The sequence below is a fragment of the Manacus candei genome, unplaced genomic scaffold (assembly GCF_025592945.1).
Source record: "Manacus candei isolate 608988 ecotype Guabito, Panama unplaced genomic scaffold, ASM2559294v1 h1tg000003l, whole genome shotgun sequence".
NCBI classification, from domain to species: Eukaryota; Metazoa; Chordata; class Aves; order Passeriformes; family Pipridae; genus Manacus; species Manacus candei.
Genome location: NW_026138051.1, coordinates 1,592,081 through 1,608,668, shown reverse-complemented (window position 1 = coordinate 1,608,668; position 16,588 = coordinate 1,592,081). Strand labels below are relative to the sequence as shown.

The 16,588-nt window shown below is 46.6% G+C and overlaps 1 protein-coding gene across 1 annotated transcript; it reads left to right on the top strand.

Annotated features, from left to right (window-relative positions):
* Positions 1–3,723: 3,723 nt before the first annotated feature.
* On the top strand, positions 3,724–13,524 carry ITM2A (integral membrane protein 2A). The gene is made up of 6 exons (XM_051788084.1): positions 3,724–3,884; positions 7,342–7,473; positions 7,695–7,883; positions 8,959–9,069; positions 10,160–10,310; positions 12,443–13,524. Exons 1-6 carry the CDS (start codon positions 3,801–3,803, stop codon positions 12,529–12,531), a joined length of 756 nt encoding a protein of 251 aa, XP_051644044.1. The 5' UTR covers positions 3,724–3,800; the 3' UTR covers positions 12,532–13,524.
* Positions 13,525–16,588: the final 3,064 nt, after the last annotated feature.

Below are 16,588 nucleotides of genomic sequence, written 5' to 3'. Positions count from 1 at the left end.
ACGGGGTGGGTGTGGGCTCTCCCGCTGTGCTGCATTCCAGCAGGATGGCTGAGAGCCACCGCTCACACTTAGGGATCAGGAGACAGAGAGAATGCCAAGGAGGGAGGGGTGGGGTTGTCCTCAGCACATTCCCATTTTGGATGTCCAACAAGAAACAGCCCCTGATGGTTCTTGCCCGCTCTGGGGGTCCTGGTCTGCAGCAGCCCCAGGCAGGGGAGCTCACACCACAGTGCTGCTGAGCAGTGACCTGAGCCCACCTGGCCAGAGGGAGAACTGCCGGGGTGGGTCTGGGGGGAAGCAATCCTGAAAGGAAAAGGGGGAACCCCAGATGCCACCCTTCAATGGCAAGGTAAATGTTAATCTCTATCCAAAAATATGTATTTAGTCAGTTCCACAAAAGGCACTTCGAGCTTTGGGTGATTATTGGTTGCCCTCCAGCAGCACGTTTCCAGTGCTTTTGTAGATCTGCCAGGACTCTGCCAGGGTTCTGACAGATCTCTCTTGCCTCGCTGCAGTTACACCACAGACACAGCTGGCCCTTCCATCCTTTGGGGTTGCTGATCTCTCTGGGTGTGCTGCTTGCTTGGCAGATTTTCCAGAGGACTGGAATTTCTCATGGAATTCTGTTCTGTGAGGCAGTGGCTGTGTGGGCACTGAGTCCTCTTCAACATGGGCCTGAACACAGCCAGGATGTGTTCTTGATGTTCTTGCTTTATTGGTAATCACCTCTTTGTCTCCTTCATGCTCCCTCTTCTCATCCTTTCCACTCCTGATCACTGCAGAGAAAAGGGACTCCTGACTTCTCCCTGCATATAAATAGGCGATTTTCCATCTAACATTCCTGTTGTAGTGTTTTGTAACAAGCCCATCAGTAGAAATGAGTAATGTGTGTTTTCTTTGCCACAGATGTTAATCTAAACGCTGCTGCAGTGAGGAAAATCCTGCCAGGCAGTAAGGGAAGGCTGCAGAGCAAACAGCATTTGCTGTCCAGACACACAGATCCTCAGTCAAGGGCCCAAAGTCACCTCGATTTGGTGGGAAAAACTTTCCTCTACCAAAGTTTATACTGGCAGCTGTCAGCAGTCTGACACCCAGATGGCTTCTGTCCAAACAGCCCTAGGAACAGGTAGGAAGGCAAAGGAGGTCCCAGGTCACTGATTAGGGAAGGAATGGAGATACGGGATACCAGAGCTGGAGAGTGAGGGGGAGGAGGTGAGGAGGGAGGAATTCTTAGCAAGACAGTTGGAAAAGGATTGAAGGCAAAAAGTAGAACTTCAGACATCTGGAAAAATAAAAAATGTCAAACTGGGAGAGGGTATTTTCTAAAGGAGTAAGTCTGTAGTTTCTCTTTCATTTTTGACAGTCCTGTGTGACGCACTTGTTGTTTACTTTTTGTGGTACTTCTTCAGTAATTACAGTGCTCACAAAAAAATCCAACTGCTGGATATAGTGTATATTTAAAACTGTTAATAATTATATGTTAATTACTGTTTCTTTACACCTCGAGTCCAGGTTGGGCTCAGCTGTGTAACGCTCTGACAGCCCCGTCCCTGTGAGCTCCTGCAATGCCAGGCAGGGTGTGAAGCTCCAACTAAGCAAATACATTTAGGTCTAACAAAGCGCTTAAACACGTTTAACACGGAGCTGTGAGTGACCATTGAAATGTTGAGCGTGTGCTTACACGTCCTGCCAGACTGAGCCTTCCTCCCCCCAGCTCTGTTTGAACTAGAACGAGATCCACGACTGAGGATTATTCACAGACGCAGCACCTCCCACTTCAAAGTGTGTGAGAATACTTTAAAAACTAGGACAAATATAACACCACATTGCTCCCAAAAGGTAAAGAAGTGTTCTCCCGGCATTAGAAAAAAGGAGAAGATTGAATAAATATCAATGTATTTTAAAGCTGGAGGTTTTAAAGAGTGTATTAGAATAGTTAAAAACTCTCACACGGTAAAAATTAGTTTTAGTGCCATGCAGGATTGCTCAAAAAGAAGCTCCCAGCAGGATTATGGGATTGGTGTAATAAAAGGTACTACCTCACCTTACAAACCCTGGTCTTTAATATTCTTAGACTGTCTGGGCTCCTTACAGCATCACTACCACTAAATGGGAGGTGTCAGGGTTTAATATCACTTTTAAGAAATACAGTTCAGTCCTCTTTGTGAGCAAAATTAAACGTGACAGAATCCCAGCTGTCCCAGCACACCAGTTCTCCCTTCTTTTGGCCAAATTCCCTCACTCTCTAAGAATTTATTCCACATATTTGTTATTTCTTTTTTAAGCAGTGTTGCTTTAACATTACAGGCACCAGAGGGATCGAAAGGATAATTAAGGATCAGAGGATAATCTCTTGCCAGTCAAGGTGATAAAGACAATCTCAGAATAAATACCAGTAAAATAAACCCAGAGTATTTTAACAGTAAAGAAAATCAGAAATATTACAGAATTCCAAAGATTAAATGATATTAATTGTTTAGATGTCTTGGGATTTCCAGGTCTGACCTGTAATAAATGACAAAAGTCTGAAAGAAAACTGGGCCAGGACTAAGAAGCAAAAGCATTTTAGAGGTGAAGCAGTGGAGTCATCCATGGAGATCTCTAACATTTATTCAGCCTGGTGATTTCAGGATGGGAAAAAATCTGAATTTTCTTTTGGGGTGGAATTTGTCTTCCCAACCTGGCATTCTACAAGATACACTCAGGTTACTGTAGGAGGAGATGTGTTTGGAAGGAGCAGGTACTGACTGAGCTGACAGTTGGTATCAGCTGTGTAAGGAGAGGAAAAACTGAGAAACTTCTTAATCTGTCCTAAATCTGTGTCTCAGGGACTTTGAGAGTATGGCCTGACTTATTCCTAACATGCTAAAGCTAAGAAGTATGAAAATTGATTTTTCACTGGTTTCTTGGTAAAATGGGGTTAAAGTGTTTTCTGGTACTAGACCAAGTCAGACTAAATAGATACAGAAGACTTTGTTCTCCTCTGACTGAAGTCAAAGTCAAAATTCTTACGAACATGAAAGGCAGCAATATCAAACCTATGATCTTGAAAGGAAACACAGTGAATCGCATCTGTGGAATAACAGGAACATGCTTTGAATGCTGGAATACACACTGCAGGTTGTTTACTCTCAGCAGAATTACTTATTGCAATATTTGCATAAGTGTTCAGCTCCGTTTAATTACAGCTGTCTGCAAGGGAGGGGTCCGGAGTGTGGGCACCAGATTCAAACCGGATTTCTTTCTAGAGCTGTAAAGCCAAGCTCCAGTGAGACAGACACAGATTTCCATGCACACGAAGGAGAAGATTGTTTCAGACAGTCTAATACATGAAACGTTTTATTCTCCCTACTGAGGCCACATCTGGAGAGCTTTGACCATAAACTAAAAGGGAACAAGTTCCACCTCAACATGAGGAAGAACTTCTACCCATGGAGGGTGGCAGAGCCCTGGAACAGGTGCCCGGGGAAGGGGTGGAATGTCCTTCTCTGGGGACATTCCCATCCCACTGGGTGGAATCTCCCTCTCTGGGGACATTCCCGTCCCCCTGGGTGGAATGTCCTTCTCTGGGGACATTCCCGTCCCGCTGGGTGGAATCTCCCTCTCTGGGGACATTCCCGTCCCGCTGGATGTGTCCCGATTGACAACCCCGAGGGGAGCGGGAGGGGGGGGCTCTTGTCCAGCAGGGGGCGCTGTGCGCACTCCAGGGGCGGGGCCGGCGGGGGCGTGTCCTGGCCGAGCCCCGCCCCCCCCGCGCTGTCCCCGCTGCCGCTCCGGGAGGCGGCAGGAGCGCCGGCGCCATGGTGAAGATCGCCTTCAACTCGCCCTTCGCGCTCAAGGACGAGCCCAAGAAGGAGGCGGCCGAGGCGCTCGTGGCCGACAAGGTGCGGGCGCGGCGGCGTCGCGGGCGGCGGCGGCAGCGGCGGCAGGAGCGGGGCGGTGTTGGGGGGGAGCGGGAGGAGGTGAAGCCGCCGCCGCCGCCATTTTCTCGCGGCCGGGGGAGGCAGCGGCGGCCGCGGGGCCCGGGCTCGTGTGGGGCCGCTGCCCCGGGCGGCGCGGGAGGGTCGCTGCCCGCAGGGTGAGGGGCCGCCGTGCCGCTGTGCTGTGCCGTGCCGCGACACCCCCGGACGGCACCGGGTGTTTATCTCGCAGCTGGGCCCGAGCCAGCGCCGCGTTTCCTGACGGGGCTTTAAACCTCGCAGCCCGTGCCCGGGGGGAGCGCGGGGAAAGGGCCCCCCCGGCAGCGCCTGCCAGGCGAACAAAGCGGGACAGCGCTCGCCCTGCGGCGCCCGGAGCCTCCCGGGGAGGCGGCTGAGTGGCGCTTAAATTAAGAAACCTGCCATAAAGGGTTTTAAATAGAAACCCGGGCGAGCGCCCTGCGGTTGGCTTTTCCTTCCCAGTGAGCCGCGCGTCCCTGGCTCGGGTGGAACCTTCCCGGTTTGTGGGAAATTCGTTTTGGAGGTGCCTTGCTTTTAGTCGGCTCACCCTCTAGGTAAATACAGCAGTGGCTCTGGAGGGGGAATGTGGGGTGATCCGAGTTTATTTGTAATGAGGGAGTAAGGAAACTTAAAAAAGCAACATCAGAACTTGTGGAGTTGGACTCTAGTGTCTGGGTTTTTTCTTTTTTTTCCCCTTCTAAGCTGTAATCAGGAAGGTAGTTGGCCTTCCAGCCCACTCAGCCTCACCTGAAATAGCCTCCCTTTAGAAGGAGAAGGGATGTAGTGTGATTTTATTGCTCAGTGCACTCTTCTGAGCTTTAGGACTTTTATGTGTGCACGTTTAACACAGTAGCTCCGAGTTACAAGATCAAAAGGACGGAGAGAAAGTAGGGAAACAGGGTAGATAAATAATTTAAATTTTGAAGATGTTGTTAACCAGTTTCTTGTGAGACAAACTCATCAGCTACTCCTGAGGCAACTTCTTATATATATATATATATGTATATATATTTGCAGCCCTGTACCGTGCAAGTTCTGAATATAATAGTTCTAATAAACACCTACACTCCTTTTTTTCTTCTCGTGGGAGCTGCTCCTCTCAATTTGGAATATTCTCAGTGTTTGCACTACGTGGGTTTTTAACAGCTCTTCACTCTGACTTCAGGGCTTGGAGTTGCCTGTAAACATCAAGTTCATAATTTTACTCCAAGACAGACTTGTTCGAGTGGTTGTTAATGTCTCCTTTTGCTGGAATATTTGTGCAGAGCAAACAAGCTTGAGGGCTCATGTTGGCTGAAACAGCACAATAAAAGTCCCCTGGAATATCTGCAGGAAACCCTTGAGGTTGCAGAATACCCTCCCTGCAGTCTTTGGGGTGGGACTGACTGGCAACAGTGTTACAATAAATGATTTTTCTTTTCCTCTCTTACTCCTCATTTGTAACAAGGTCTAAGCTTGTTACAGCTTAGCACTGCATTTTCTGTGTAGGTTTTTTAGTGATTTTTATGTGTTATTTTTTAGCAGAGGTTTTGTAACCTACTGGAGCAAAGTCTTCCTGTGTTCTCGGCTCTGTCAGCCCTTCAGGTTGAGCTGCCCACATTGCTGCTTAATGTGCTAAAATCCCTTTGCCCTGTTTAAAATAGGTGTAGTGCAAGTGCAGCTCATTACATGTCGACATCATTCCGGCACTGGGATGGCTGGGGTGCCAAAACTGCTGCAGACTGGTGTGTTCAAGTAGTGACAGGCTGGATGAGTAAGGCACTGAAAGGTGGAGGTTCAAGTGGGAGAATGTGAAGAGAACAGAATTAATAAAGCTGGTTAACCCTGAATGATGCTTTTCATGTAGCACCATATAAATGTGGCATAATTCTGACTTGAAGTTGGGTTTGCTTTTTCAGGTTTTTTGTTTTGTTTTGTTTTGAACAAATGCTTATCAAGCCAATTGTAGCAGCTTGTGTCTTGCTGAAGCAACATTTTTGTGTTTGGAGGATGTGCGAGTGGAATGTGGGAGTATTGACTTTCACGAAACAGCTTGGGTTTTGTTTCAGGACTTGCATAACTGATGTTTGACTTTTATGCTGCTGCATCTTGCTGAGCAGGGAATATGTGGAGCCTTGGTGATAATGCTGTGGCTTGTTGTGAGCACAGGTCACTTCACGTGCTGTGTTCTCTGGAGTGCAGACAGTGGCACCCAGTGAAGGCCATGGAAGCTGCTGTGCCCAGTCCAGCCACTGACTCTGGGAGCACCTCACGGGAAAAGATCTCTTACTGTGAAATCCAGTTTTCTTCCTTCCTGACCACTACAAAGAGCAGGTCTTGAAAGTGAGCTACTAAATCCCAGAATCAGGAATCATTAAAGGGACATACTTGACCAAATACAGAGGTTATCTAAATGTGGGTTTGGTTGTTTTGGGGTTTTGCCCTTTTTTTTTTTTCCATTTGAAAGACCCAAACCCAGTGTGTGTTTGCCCAAAGGAAATGTCTCTTCTGATGGTTTGGTGTTTCAAAGTACTTTTGCTGTTCCCCTCTCCACTTGGCTTGTGTCAGCCTTTCACCTGGAAGTCTGGGAAGGTGCTGAAGGAACTCTGGAGGGTTAAATCTGCCATTCAGACACCACCACTGCCTTTGTGGTTGGTATTGCTCAACTCACAGTAGTTTCCCTTGGGTGCAGTCATCTTGTGTTTGAGGGAACACCAGGCAGAACTAGTTATTGGACTAAAGAGAAAGGTTTCAGGCTGCTAGAAATTAAACTTCCTGGGATTTAGGTAGAAGAGACAGTATTTTGAAGCTGCAGGGTAGGATGTGCCACAGGGCCTTGTTTTTATTTGGCATAGTTGGAAGCTGAGTTTAAGCTGACGAGTGGTTTTCTTTCAGAGTGGACTTTGCTTGTGCATATTAAAAGTTCTTAAAGCTGGTGGCTTGTGCCAGTTGTCTGTTCCCCAGCCAACAAAGTCGCATCTTGGTCTCTTAATCCAGCTTTGTGAGGAAAAGTAGTGTTAGTGCACGTGATAGCCAGAGGAGGAGAGGGAAGAGGCCTGAAAACACTCTGTTCCTCAATGACCTTGATCTACAAATCCTGCTTTTTCTTTGAACTATGTCGTAGCTGCAGCACTGTATCTTTATTATTAAAGTTATTTATATTTCTTACACTTCAAATAGTTTCTGGACAAAGGTTTGTCTAGCAAACATCATCTAACTAAGAAAATACTCTCAGGACCGTTTGAAAATTGATCTTAATCTGATGCAGTAATATTTCATGTAAGTGTTTTCTTACTGTATGATGCTGGCTTGCAGTTCTCACAGTTAGAAGAAGATGGTGGGTCGAAGTGAAGCAGTCGATAACAGCTCACTTTAAATTCAGAGCAGCTGCACTTTCTAAGTTCTCATCCCTCTTTATTTCAAGGACCCAGAAGTTGCCACACACAGGGGTGAAAGCTCGTCTGGAAGATGCCTGTTGACTCTGCTGGGTCTCGCCTTCATCTTGGCGGGGGTGGTTGTTGGAGGAGCCTGCATCTACAAGTACTTCATGCCCAAGGTAATCTCCAAGTTCTTTTTTGTTTAAGCAGCAGTGAATATAAGAGTGTAATTATAAATGGATTACACTACACTAGGAAACCTTCAGGAAGTGGGATGTGAGGGCCGTGGTGTCCTTTCTAAGAGCTGCAGTTGTGACAGAGCTGTGCTGTGTCACAGCAGAGCTGTCAGAGCTGCAGCTTTCAGGCTCGTGTGCTGTGCCTAACCAGCCTGCTCTCCCAGCACAAGGTGTACCGAGGGGAGATGTGCTACTTTGAGAACGAGGGCCGGGAGCGGGCGGCCGAGCCGTACTTCCTGCCCATCGCCGAGGAGGCCGAGATCCGCGAGGACGACAACATCGCCATCATCGACGTGCCCGTGCCCAAGTTCTCCGACAGCGACCCCGCCGCCATCGTGCACGACTTCGACAGGGTGAGGCACTGCGGGCACGGCCCGGCCCCGGGGCTGCCACTCTGGGGCCTCGCAGCTCTGCCAGTGCCAGCTGCTCTTCGGGGTTGGGTTGAGTGTGGGAGATCTGACCCCTTGAACTCTGCAATGGGATTAACTTTGCGAGGGTGTTGCAGTCACGTGGGGGTGAACTCCTCTCCCTGAGTTGTTTCTCAGGAAGATGCATCTTCCTGCAGTGCAACTTTAAATATTGTTGCCCGTGGGATGTCTGGAAGTGCCGCTTGCTGTTTGGTCAGGAACCCTCTGTAAGTGGCAGTGAGGGTAGAAGAATATTGTAAATGTGAGCTAAGAAACTGAGGCTTTGCCGAACTTACAGCAAAATGCAGGATTGCAAACACGTGTGGGCTTTGGAGAAGGGAATTGAAAAAGCACTTGAAGCAGCTGAAACCTTGACCTGACAATGCTGTGTTAGTTGCATGGGTTTTCTGTAAGGCAAAGATGGGAGGATGGCTTTAATTTGACTTTTTTATTGAAGTCATGTCAGTACTATTAACATTTATCCTTAGTCAGCTGTAAAAGCTCTGGTAGGTTGTTTGTAAAGCCAACCTTGGCAATGTTGATAGAATAAATAGATAATTCTAGTTTCTGCAGTTCTTGTGCTCGGTGGTAATGCTGATGAAACCTTCTAGAGCTTAATACTTTTCCTGAAGAACTATTTACAGGGAGTGATTGTTTCTCAGCAGCTGGCTACCTTTTGTTTGCACTGTGCCTAATTAGACCTCTTCAGTTTTGAGAGCATGATCACAAATACTTCCTCTGTGTTAGTACAAACTGTACTCCTTTAGAATTATGATAAAAACTGCTTTTATAGTCAGCTTTCTATTCTGCACAAAGGTTTTGTAAACTATCACTGTAACCACTTTTGGCTTGCAAAGCTGTTAACATTTCAGTTCTCACAGTAGACAGTTCCTGAATGCGTCTCTTGAGCCTATCTGTGTGTGATCTCAGCTTCTTCAGCTTCCTCCTTAGTCCTTGTAAAACTGTGTTTTAATAATCCAAGGCCCCCTTAATTAATTGAAACCTTATTTTTTTAAAATAGCTTTTGACAGCGTATCTCGACTTGCAACTGGGCAACTGCTACGTGATCCCGCTGAACACGTCCATAGTGATGCCTCCAAGGAACCTGATGGATCTCTTTGCAAAGCTGGCGGTATGTGCAGCTTTGCTGCTGACTTGTGCTGACAAGATGGCTTTTGATAAGAGAGCTGGTGCTGCTCCTGAACTCCAGGCTCTTACTGGAACAGTCCTCCTGCCATCAAAGTCCATAATCCCCTGGCTCAGTCACTGTGCTGGAGTTAAGGCCAGCTGTCAGTGGATATTATGTTGAGTAGATTCATGCCTAATGCTCTTATTAATACCTGGCTTTATGAGAGCTGAAAGCAACCAGCAGATAAGGTTAAATTTAGCTGTTAGAAAGGAATTTGATAAAGCTCCAAATATCATTGAAAGCCTAAACCTGAAAGTTCCTCCCGGAAAGCTCGTTTGCCCCGTGAGAGTTTTGATGAAAAGAACAATGGTAACTTGTTCCCTTGTTGTTGGCACTGCAGTTATGAGCTCACCACAAGCATCTGGACTCTTCAGTCACTAAAACTGGTGTTTTTCCAAGGTGACTTATGGGTCAAGTTCATAGAGCTTGCTGCTACTTCCCAATTAAATGCAGTACTCAGCTGTGGGGTGTCAAATGGACTTTTTAAAAAAGTCATTGACTGTTTTAGACCTAATTCAAGAGGCCACTGGTCTTGTTTGCTTCTTGAAGACAAGCTCTGTGTCTCCCTGGAGCATCTCCCTGCCCCTGTTTTTAGGAGTTGCTTGTGAGGGGTGGGAGGCTGTTTGTACTGCTGTGATCTTCTGATGAAGCCTTTTGTGTGTTGCCCTGCTTTTTATATATTAGAAATATATTGCCTCAAACCTGGAGCCTTTCACAATACTTTGTTTTTTTTTTAACTGCAAACTTTGTTGTGCATAAATAAACTTGCCCAGGTTCTGTTTACCTTTGCTTCATGTGAGGCCGGCAGCGTTGAGGTTAAATGTGCTTTGTTTGGGTGTAACTACAACTGTTTGAAATGGCCTTTGTCAGGTTTTAACTTCTCTGGTATGCAGCTGGTCAAGCCCAGCATATCTTACTATTAAATAGAAGGAAAGCTGCAATCTGCAGGCTGAAGCCCTTCCAAAGCAAGGAGTAAAATGTAGAGGTTTGTCTGTTAGCAGAAGTCTGTATCTCCAGGTTTTTTCTCTTTCAGACTGGCTCTTACCTGCCTCAGACCTACCTGGTCCGTGAGGAGATGGTGGTCACAGAGGAGATTGATAATGTGTCTGATCTGGGCATCTTTATCTACCAGCTCTGTGTGGGAAAAGAGACCTTCAGACTTCAGCGCAGAGACCAGATCCTGGGTAAGTTCCCCTCAGTAACAAAGTAAATCTAGTGTTCAGCAGGGAAGAGGGAGATACTTAAACCCTGGGAGTTTTTACACTTGGAAATCTGAGTGCTGAGCATGAGCTGAGGCCAAACATAGATGTGCTGGGTATTTCCTGTGCTTTCACATATGTGTCACTTGAACATGCTGAGAGAGTTTCACTTACAGAATTACAGGTCACATGCCCAAGCCAAATTGGAATTTAAGCTTATTTCTCTTCTGTCTTGTGGTTAAAGTTGTAAGTTAGTTTAACCCCAAAATTCATATAATCCATCAGATAATGTGAGCCTCTGTAGGTGCAGCTTATTCTGTCACTGTCCTATCTAAAACTGGGTTACAGGAACACCAAGTACAAACATTATCTTCTGCTTCACTTGCTCTGAAAAACAAAGTAATTGAACAGTGAGCTCCGGACATCCCAGACTTCCTCTCTGAAAGAGGAAGGACACTTCAGAGGAGCTGCTGAGCTGTTCCTTCACTGCCTGTCTCCTGCCACCTTGCCATTCTGAGGAAGAGCCTGAGGTGTCAATGCTTTGACCTTCTGATACAGAAATCCATTGCTGTGAATTTTGGTTCACTGTAGCTCTTCAATCATTTCATATCTGCTGCTCCCACCAAACCCAGGGAGCTAATCCTTTGTCAGATAGAGCCTTTCAGAATGCAAATGTTTGGTTTGTTGGAACTCTCTGCTCTTGTTTTCCTGCCAAGCTCTTAGGCAAGAGTTCTCTCAGCCCAGTTGCAGCATCAGGAGCCACATGTGCTGCTTGTACAATGTCCTGTTCTGGATGGAGGGCAGGCTCCCTATTTGGGAACATTAAAGGGATTCTTTGTAACTCATGGTGTAGGGCACATGAAGGCAGAGGAACTGCTGCCCTTCTGGGAGGGAGAGGCACGTGTCTGGGAGCTGTTGGGAGGGTGATTTTTGGGAACAGGGCTAAATTGACAGCTGCTGTCACTGCAAGTCTGCAGACAGTACTGTGAAGAGTGTTTGTGATGTTTCCTTAAATCATCCTGCTAGAGCATGTTGTTGACATCTTCACTGCAGAGTAAAAGATTTCTACAGAATTCTTGCACAAAAGGATTCTGGTAAATGAATAATGTTTCCTAGTACTGTTGCTGTGCTGTAACTCTCCTTGTTTACCTGTGGAGGGGAGAGGGTGGAAAGTCAAGTCAAACAACAGAGTGCTGCTGCTGAGGAGGACATTGTTCAGGACTTGTCTTGCCTTCCCAATCACATTTATTATTATTATCATTATTAATAATAATAATAATGACAATAATAATAATAAAGCACACTTTATTGCAGTGTGTCCAAGCCATGCACACATAAATGAATCAGAAATGGATAAACTCCTTTAACTTCTCTCATGTAGCTGTTGCTGCTTTGGCTCTTGGATTTTGTAGAGTCCCTGGGTGATCTGTTGGATCAAACTGACCTCAGGTTCTGTGGCAGTTCCCTGGATTTCTAACTTGAAGGCCTGGGAGAAACCAGACAGGTCATCCTGTTAGATGGGCACTGGAAACTTCATCTCCATTTTAATGCCTTGGAATTGCAGCAGAGCCTGTTTTAAGTGTTTATAAACTACAGCAGTGCCCTGCTGGGTTTGGTTTAAGAGCTAGTGCTTCTCTTGCTTACTGTGAACATTCTCTGCTTATTAAGCAATGCATAAATCTTCTCTTAATTGCTGAAGTGCCTTAGGTGAGCAGCTTGTCTTTGATTGTAGAACTGCTCTGTTCTTGTCCCCTAGTGAAGAGTCACAGCTGATACAGGTAAACTGCCTGGGTCAGACCCAATGCTGGCATGTCCCAAAATAGAGAAAATCACTTTAGTAGTGTTAGGAAAAACTTGAGGGAGGTCATCAGCTGAGTGGCAAATCCTCCCAAGGTGAAGGCAGCTCTGCAGAGCACACCCTGGGAAATGCACGCTGGGTGGGGGATTTCTGATGGAAAACAACCCAATGCCAGGCTCTGCTGGCAACTCCTGGCTGAAGAAACACGATGTACTGAGTGATGGTATCTTGCTGCTGTTTGTGATGATACAAAGCTGGCAGTCCTTGCTGCTGGGCTGTGGCTGTGCTTCACTCAGCTGTCGTCCTCTCTCGTCCCCAGGTGTGCAGAAACGGGCAGCAGAGAACTGTCACTCCATCAGACACTTCGAAAACTCTTTCGTTGTTGAAACAAAGATCTGTCAGCAGTGAAGGGTGGTGGATGAGAGGTGACCTGTTCACACCTCCCTTGGGAAGTCTGAGCGTTAGACATCGACTTCTGAAATTAAACCGTGCAGTGATAATCAAAAGCCTTATGCATCTTCTGTGTACTGCTTGTATTTCAAAAGACAAAGTCACCATTTCAGCTTTCGTTGATCCTTGGTATAACTTTTTAGTTGTCTCATGTAAAACTTAAATTTGAGTAAGGGTTTTTTTTTTTAGAAGGCTAATACCAGTTTATCTGTTGAATGTGTTTGATTTAGTGTAACCTGGGAATGGCAGAAAAATATATATATATATAAAAAAGTTAACCAGTTCCTTGGCTGGAACCAGTTATGTTCACCTTAACTTTCACAGAATGATTAATATTAATAATCTGTGGTTTGCACATCTTGTGTAGTTCTGTAGAGTAGCTCTGCGCTCCCTGTCCTGGCTCAACCCCCCTCATCTGGATCATTAAAGGTTTATTTTAACGACCATGTGTGAAGCATGTAAAATCCAAGCTCAGTGACCAGAAACCTTTAACACTACCCTGTTTCTTTTGTGCAATTACTGTATTGAATTCGTATGTATATTTGGAACCTTCCCCGAGCTTACGTTGAGTTCTTCTCCCTCGGTTTGGTTTTGTGGCATTTAGTTGTTAGATTTGGATAGAGTTGCTCTTAAAGCTTGTCAGTATTTTTGGTTAGGACTTGGTTTACCCCGTAACTTCCTCTTTCAAGGATCTCTTCTGCTGTAGCTCACTTGTGAATGTGACTGTAGTTGTAAACTTAAACTACTCCAGCTTATATAAACTTTTTAGATCAACTTTTTATGAGCAAGTAGCTTTACGGCTGCAGTCAGAGCAATGTTCCTTTTTTTTGAAAGCTGCAGTTTAAAGATAACCAAGAGTTAGTGTCCTGCAGTTGATAAACTCGAGAGTTTTATTAAGGGACTTTATATTGGCATAAATTCTGCAACCCTATAATAAATGTTTCTCTAAAACTTTGGTGTCTGTGTGACTTCCTGGTGCTCAGAGGTGAGGGGAGTGATGCTGTGGGCCTGGGGCAGCGTGCAGTGCTCTTCCTTTTACCCCTCTTAACCTCTTTTTCAGCTTGTGAAGCTGGATTTCCTCTTCCTGGTGCTGTGGAAATGCTTCGTGGTACCAAACAAGCTCGAGGAGCAGAGGGAAGAAAAGACCCCTCACTCCAACTCTGAATATTGTGTGAAATGCAGCCATGATCCCCACGGGGAGCTCTCACTGTGGTCAGTGCTGGAAGCTGAGCAGAGCACTTGGGGCACAGCAAGGCAGGGGTGTCTTTAGCAATTCATTTGAATATTGATGTTAATGAGGCCGTGATGGAAGGTTGGCCTGTCCCAGTGTGCCCAGGGCACTGTTAATGAGGGGGTTGTTCAGCATGTCATGATAGACTGAGACAGAGGAGGGTTAATGAGCAGTTTGGGGTCAGCTCTGCCCCTGAGCTCTGCTGAGCTGAGAGCGCAGAGAGAACAGTCCTGCAGTGAAATGTCTGTGATTCAAAGAGCTAAAGTGTGTCCTGACCCCTTCTAGCTTTCCTGGAAAGTGGCTGGGATTATACAGCTGGAAGGAAAACAGCAGGATTTGTGTGCAGAGGACTGGGGGGAGTGAGAAGTGGCTGTAGGAGTCAGTCATTGCTCATGAAACTGCAGAGGAGAGAACACAGGAATTCTAACACAGAGACCAACACAGCTCTTCCCCCGAGGTGTTGGGTGATGCCATGCAGAGGATGTGTCCCAAAACTACAGCTTTGGCTCTAAAATAGTGTGTGTAGGAGAGTATTCATTATATACTTGAATTTACTGAAATAAAATGCTGCAGAAAGCTGTAATCACTGTCACAGAGTCAGGTTTGCTTTCCTCAGGAGTGTTGCTGGGGGAAGCAGCTGCACTGGGATGTTTCTGCTCCAGACTTGCTGTGTGCTTGGACAAGTGGGGATTCCCTCCTCAGGATTGTCTGGTGGGACAACCAGGATGGGGTTGTTTTGGTAACCTGGAGTGGAAGGGCTTGGAAATGTGGTGGTTGTGGAGAGCAAGAAGCACTTTCTTGCAGCAGGAGGTTTGATTTTATGGAAAACAGACCCCAGGAATTGTTCTTTCCAGCTCAGAGTGTCTGTGCAGTCTGGCCACCTCCAGCCATGTACAGGAGTGCTGGACCTGCTTCCAGAGGGGCTGAAACACTTTCTCTTACCTTTGCCTGGTAAAGCTTTTAAAAGCCATGAAGTCAGTTCCTTGAGAAGTCATTAGATGTTCCAGGCAGGGTGCCAGGACACGGAGGAACGGATTGTTCGTTACCTGCTCCCGTGGTGAGAGAGGAGCTGGGCTGCTCTCACGTGTGATCTGTCCCTGAGCGTTTTGGGCTGGGTGTCCAAGCCAGAAGACTGGAGTTTTAAGGTATGCCTGGGATCTCCTCCTGCTGTGTCTGGCTTTGAGCAGCTCCTGTGTTCAGCTGGTCTGTAGGAAGCAGGAGGCAGCACGAGTTGGAGCCCTTTGCACCAGTAGATGGCACAGGCAGCAAACATTTGGGTGTAAAGTGTGTATAACTGGTAAAGACTTGGTGCATTCATCTAACAGAGAGTTTTTCAGGTATTTTGCCAAAATGAAACCTTAAAATGGTTTGATCAGGGCTTCCTTTAGCTGGTGTTTAGTGTCTTTGCTTTGTTTTTTTTAGTGAGGATCGTTTTGATCATACAACTGTAACCTGTGCAAAACCCTGTTTAATATCTGGGTAGGACTGTACTACAGGCATGGGTGTGGTGATGAAGGGATGACACTGCTGGGATGCAAATGCAAACTTATTTACTATAATAGCTTCCTTTACATGTGTGTTTACTGGAAAAGCAGCCAGTGTGCACAGGGCAATCAACAGCTCTGCAATGATGTACTGACAGTTTATTTTAGCTTGCAGGTTGTTTTTCTGACCTGTTCATTTACATGTAAGTTTTAAATACCTTTAGCAATGTTAAGTTGGCAGTCCAGTGCTTTGGATATTTCCTCTTCCAGCATTACATGTGATTTACTTTTTTTTCTTCAAGTTTAAGGACATTAATCAGAAAGACACAAGAGAAAAATAATTATTAAGAACACACTGGGATTTGTTACTCAGAGGAGGTGCCGTTGACCTTTGCAGAAGCCTCCTGGCTTCATGTGACTATGAGGTGTGGGTGGCTGGTGGTGACAGACCCTTCCATTACAGGAGGTGCTGGTCTACACTTAGAACTTCAGAGTCTCCACAGGGGAGGTGCTCTGGTCCCCTTATCATCTAAGAAGGACATGGAACTGTTGGAGTGAGGCCAGAGAGGCCACGAAGCTGATAATGATAATGCCTCCCCTGTGGAGACAGGCTGGGAGAGCTGGGGCTGTTCAGCCTGGAGAAGAGAATGTTGTGTGGAGACCCCACAGCCATCTTCCAGGAAGGGACCAGCAAGGAATCCAGGGTGACAGGAACTGGAATGACAGGACAAGGGGGAATGAGTGAAAACTGAAAGAGGGGAAATTTAGGTGAGATATTAGGAAGAATTATTTTACTGTGAGGGTGGTGAGGCCCTGGCACAGGTTGCCCAGAGAAGCTGTGGCTGCCCCTGGATCCCTGGAAGTGTCCAAGGCCAGGTTGGACGGGACTTGGAGCATCCTGGGCTAGTGGAAGGTGTCCCTGCCCATGGCAGGGGGTGGGACTGGGTAGGCTTTAAAGTCCCTTCTGACCCAAACCATTCTTTGATTCATGGCCTCTTCTGGACTTGCTCCAACAGTTCTGTGTCCTCCTTTTATTGGAGGCACCAGACCTGGACACAGCACTCCAGGCGTGGCGTCACCAGAGCAGAGCAGTGTGGGGCCACATAAATGGAGTGCAGCCCCCCAAACCTCCACTTTGGGGCTGCATTACCACCCTGGGAGGGCCGAGCTCCAGGACAGGTTTGGAAGGATTAAAGCTGCTGTGCCTGCCCTAATTCCAGACCGTGGAGGGGTGGCTTTGCTGCCAGCTGTGGCACAGAGCCCAAATGCCAGCACTAATTGAAGCTTCTAGGCTGCAACC

Bases quoted from the DNA above. Each gene is read 5' to 3' on its own strand.
- ITM2A (XM_051788084.1), top strand. From the start codon at position 3,801: ATGGTGAAGATCGCCTTCAACTCGCCCTTCGCGCTCAAGGACGAGCCC. The intron at 9,070-10,159 runs GTATGTGCAGCT...TTTCTCTTTCAG, and splicing joins ATCTCTTTGCAAAGCTGGCG to ACTGGCTCTTACCTGCCTCA. The intron at 10,311-12,442 runs GTAAGTTCCCCT...TCTCGTCCCCAG, and splicing joins GCGCAGAGACCAGATCCTGG to GTGTGCAGAAACGGGCAGCA.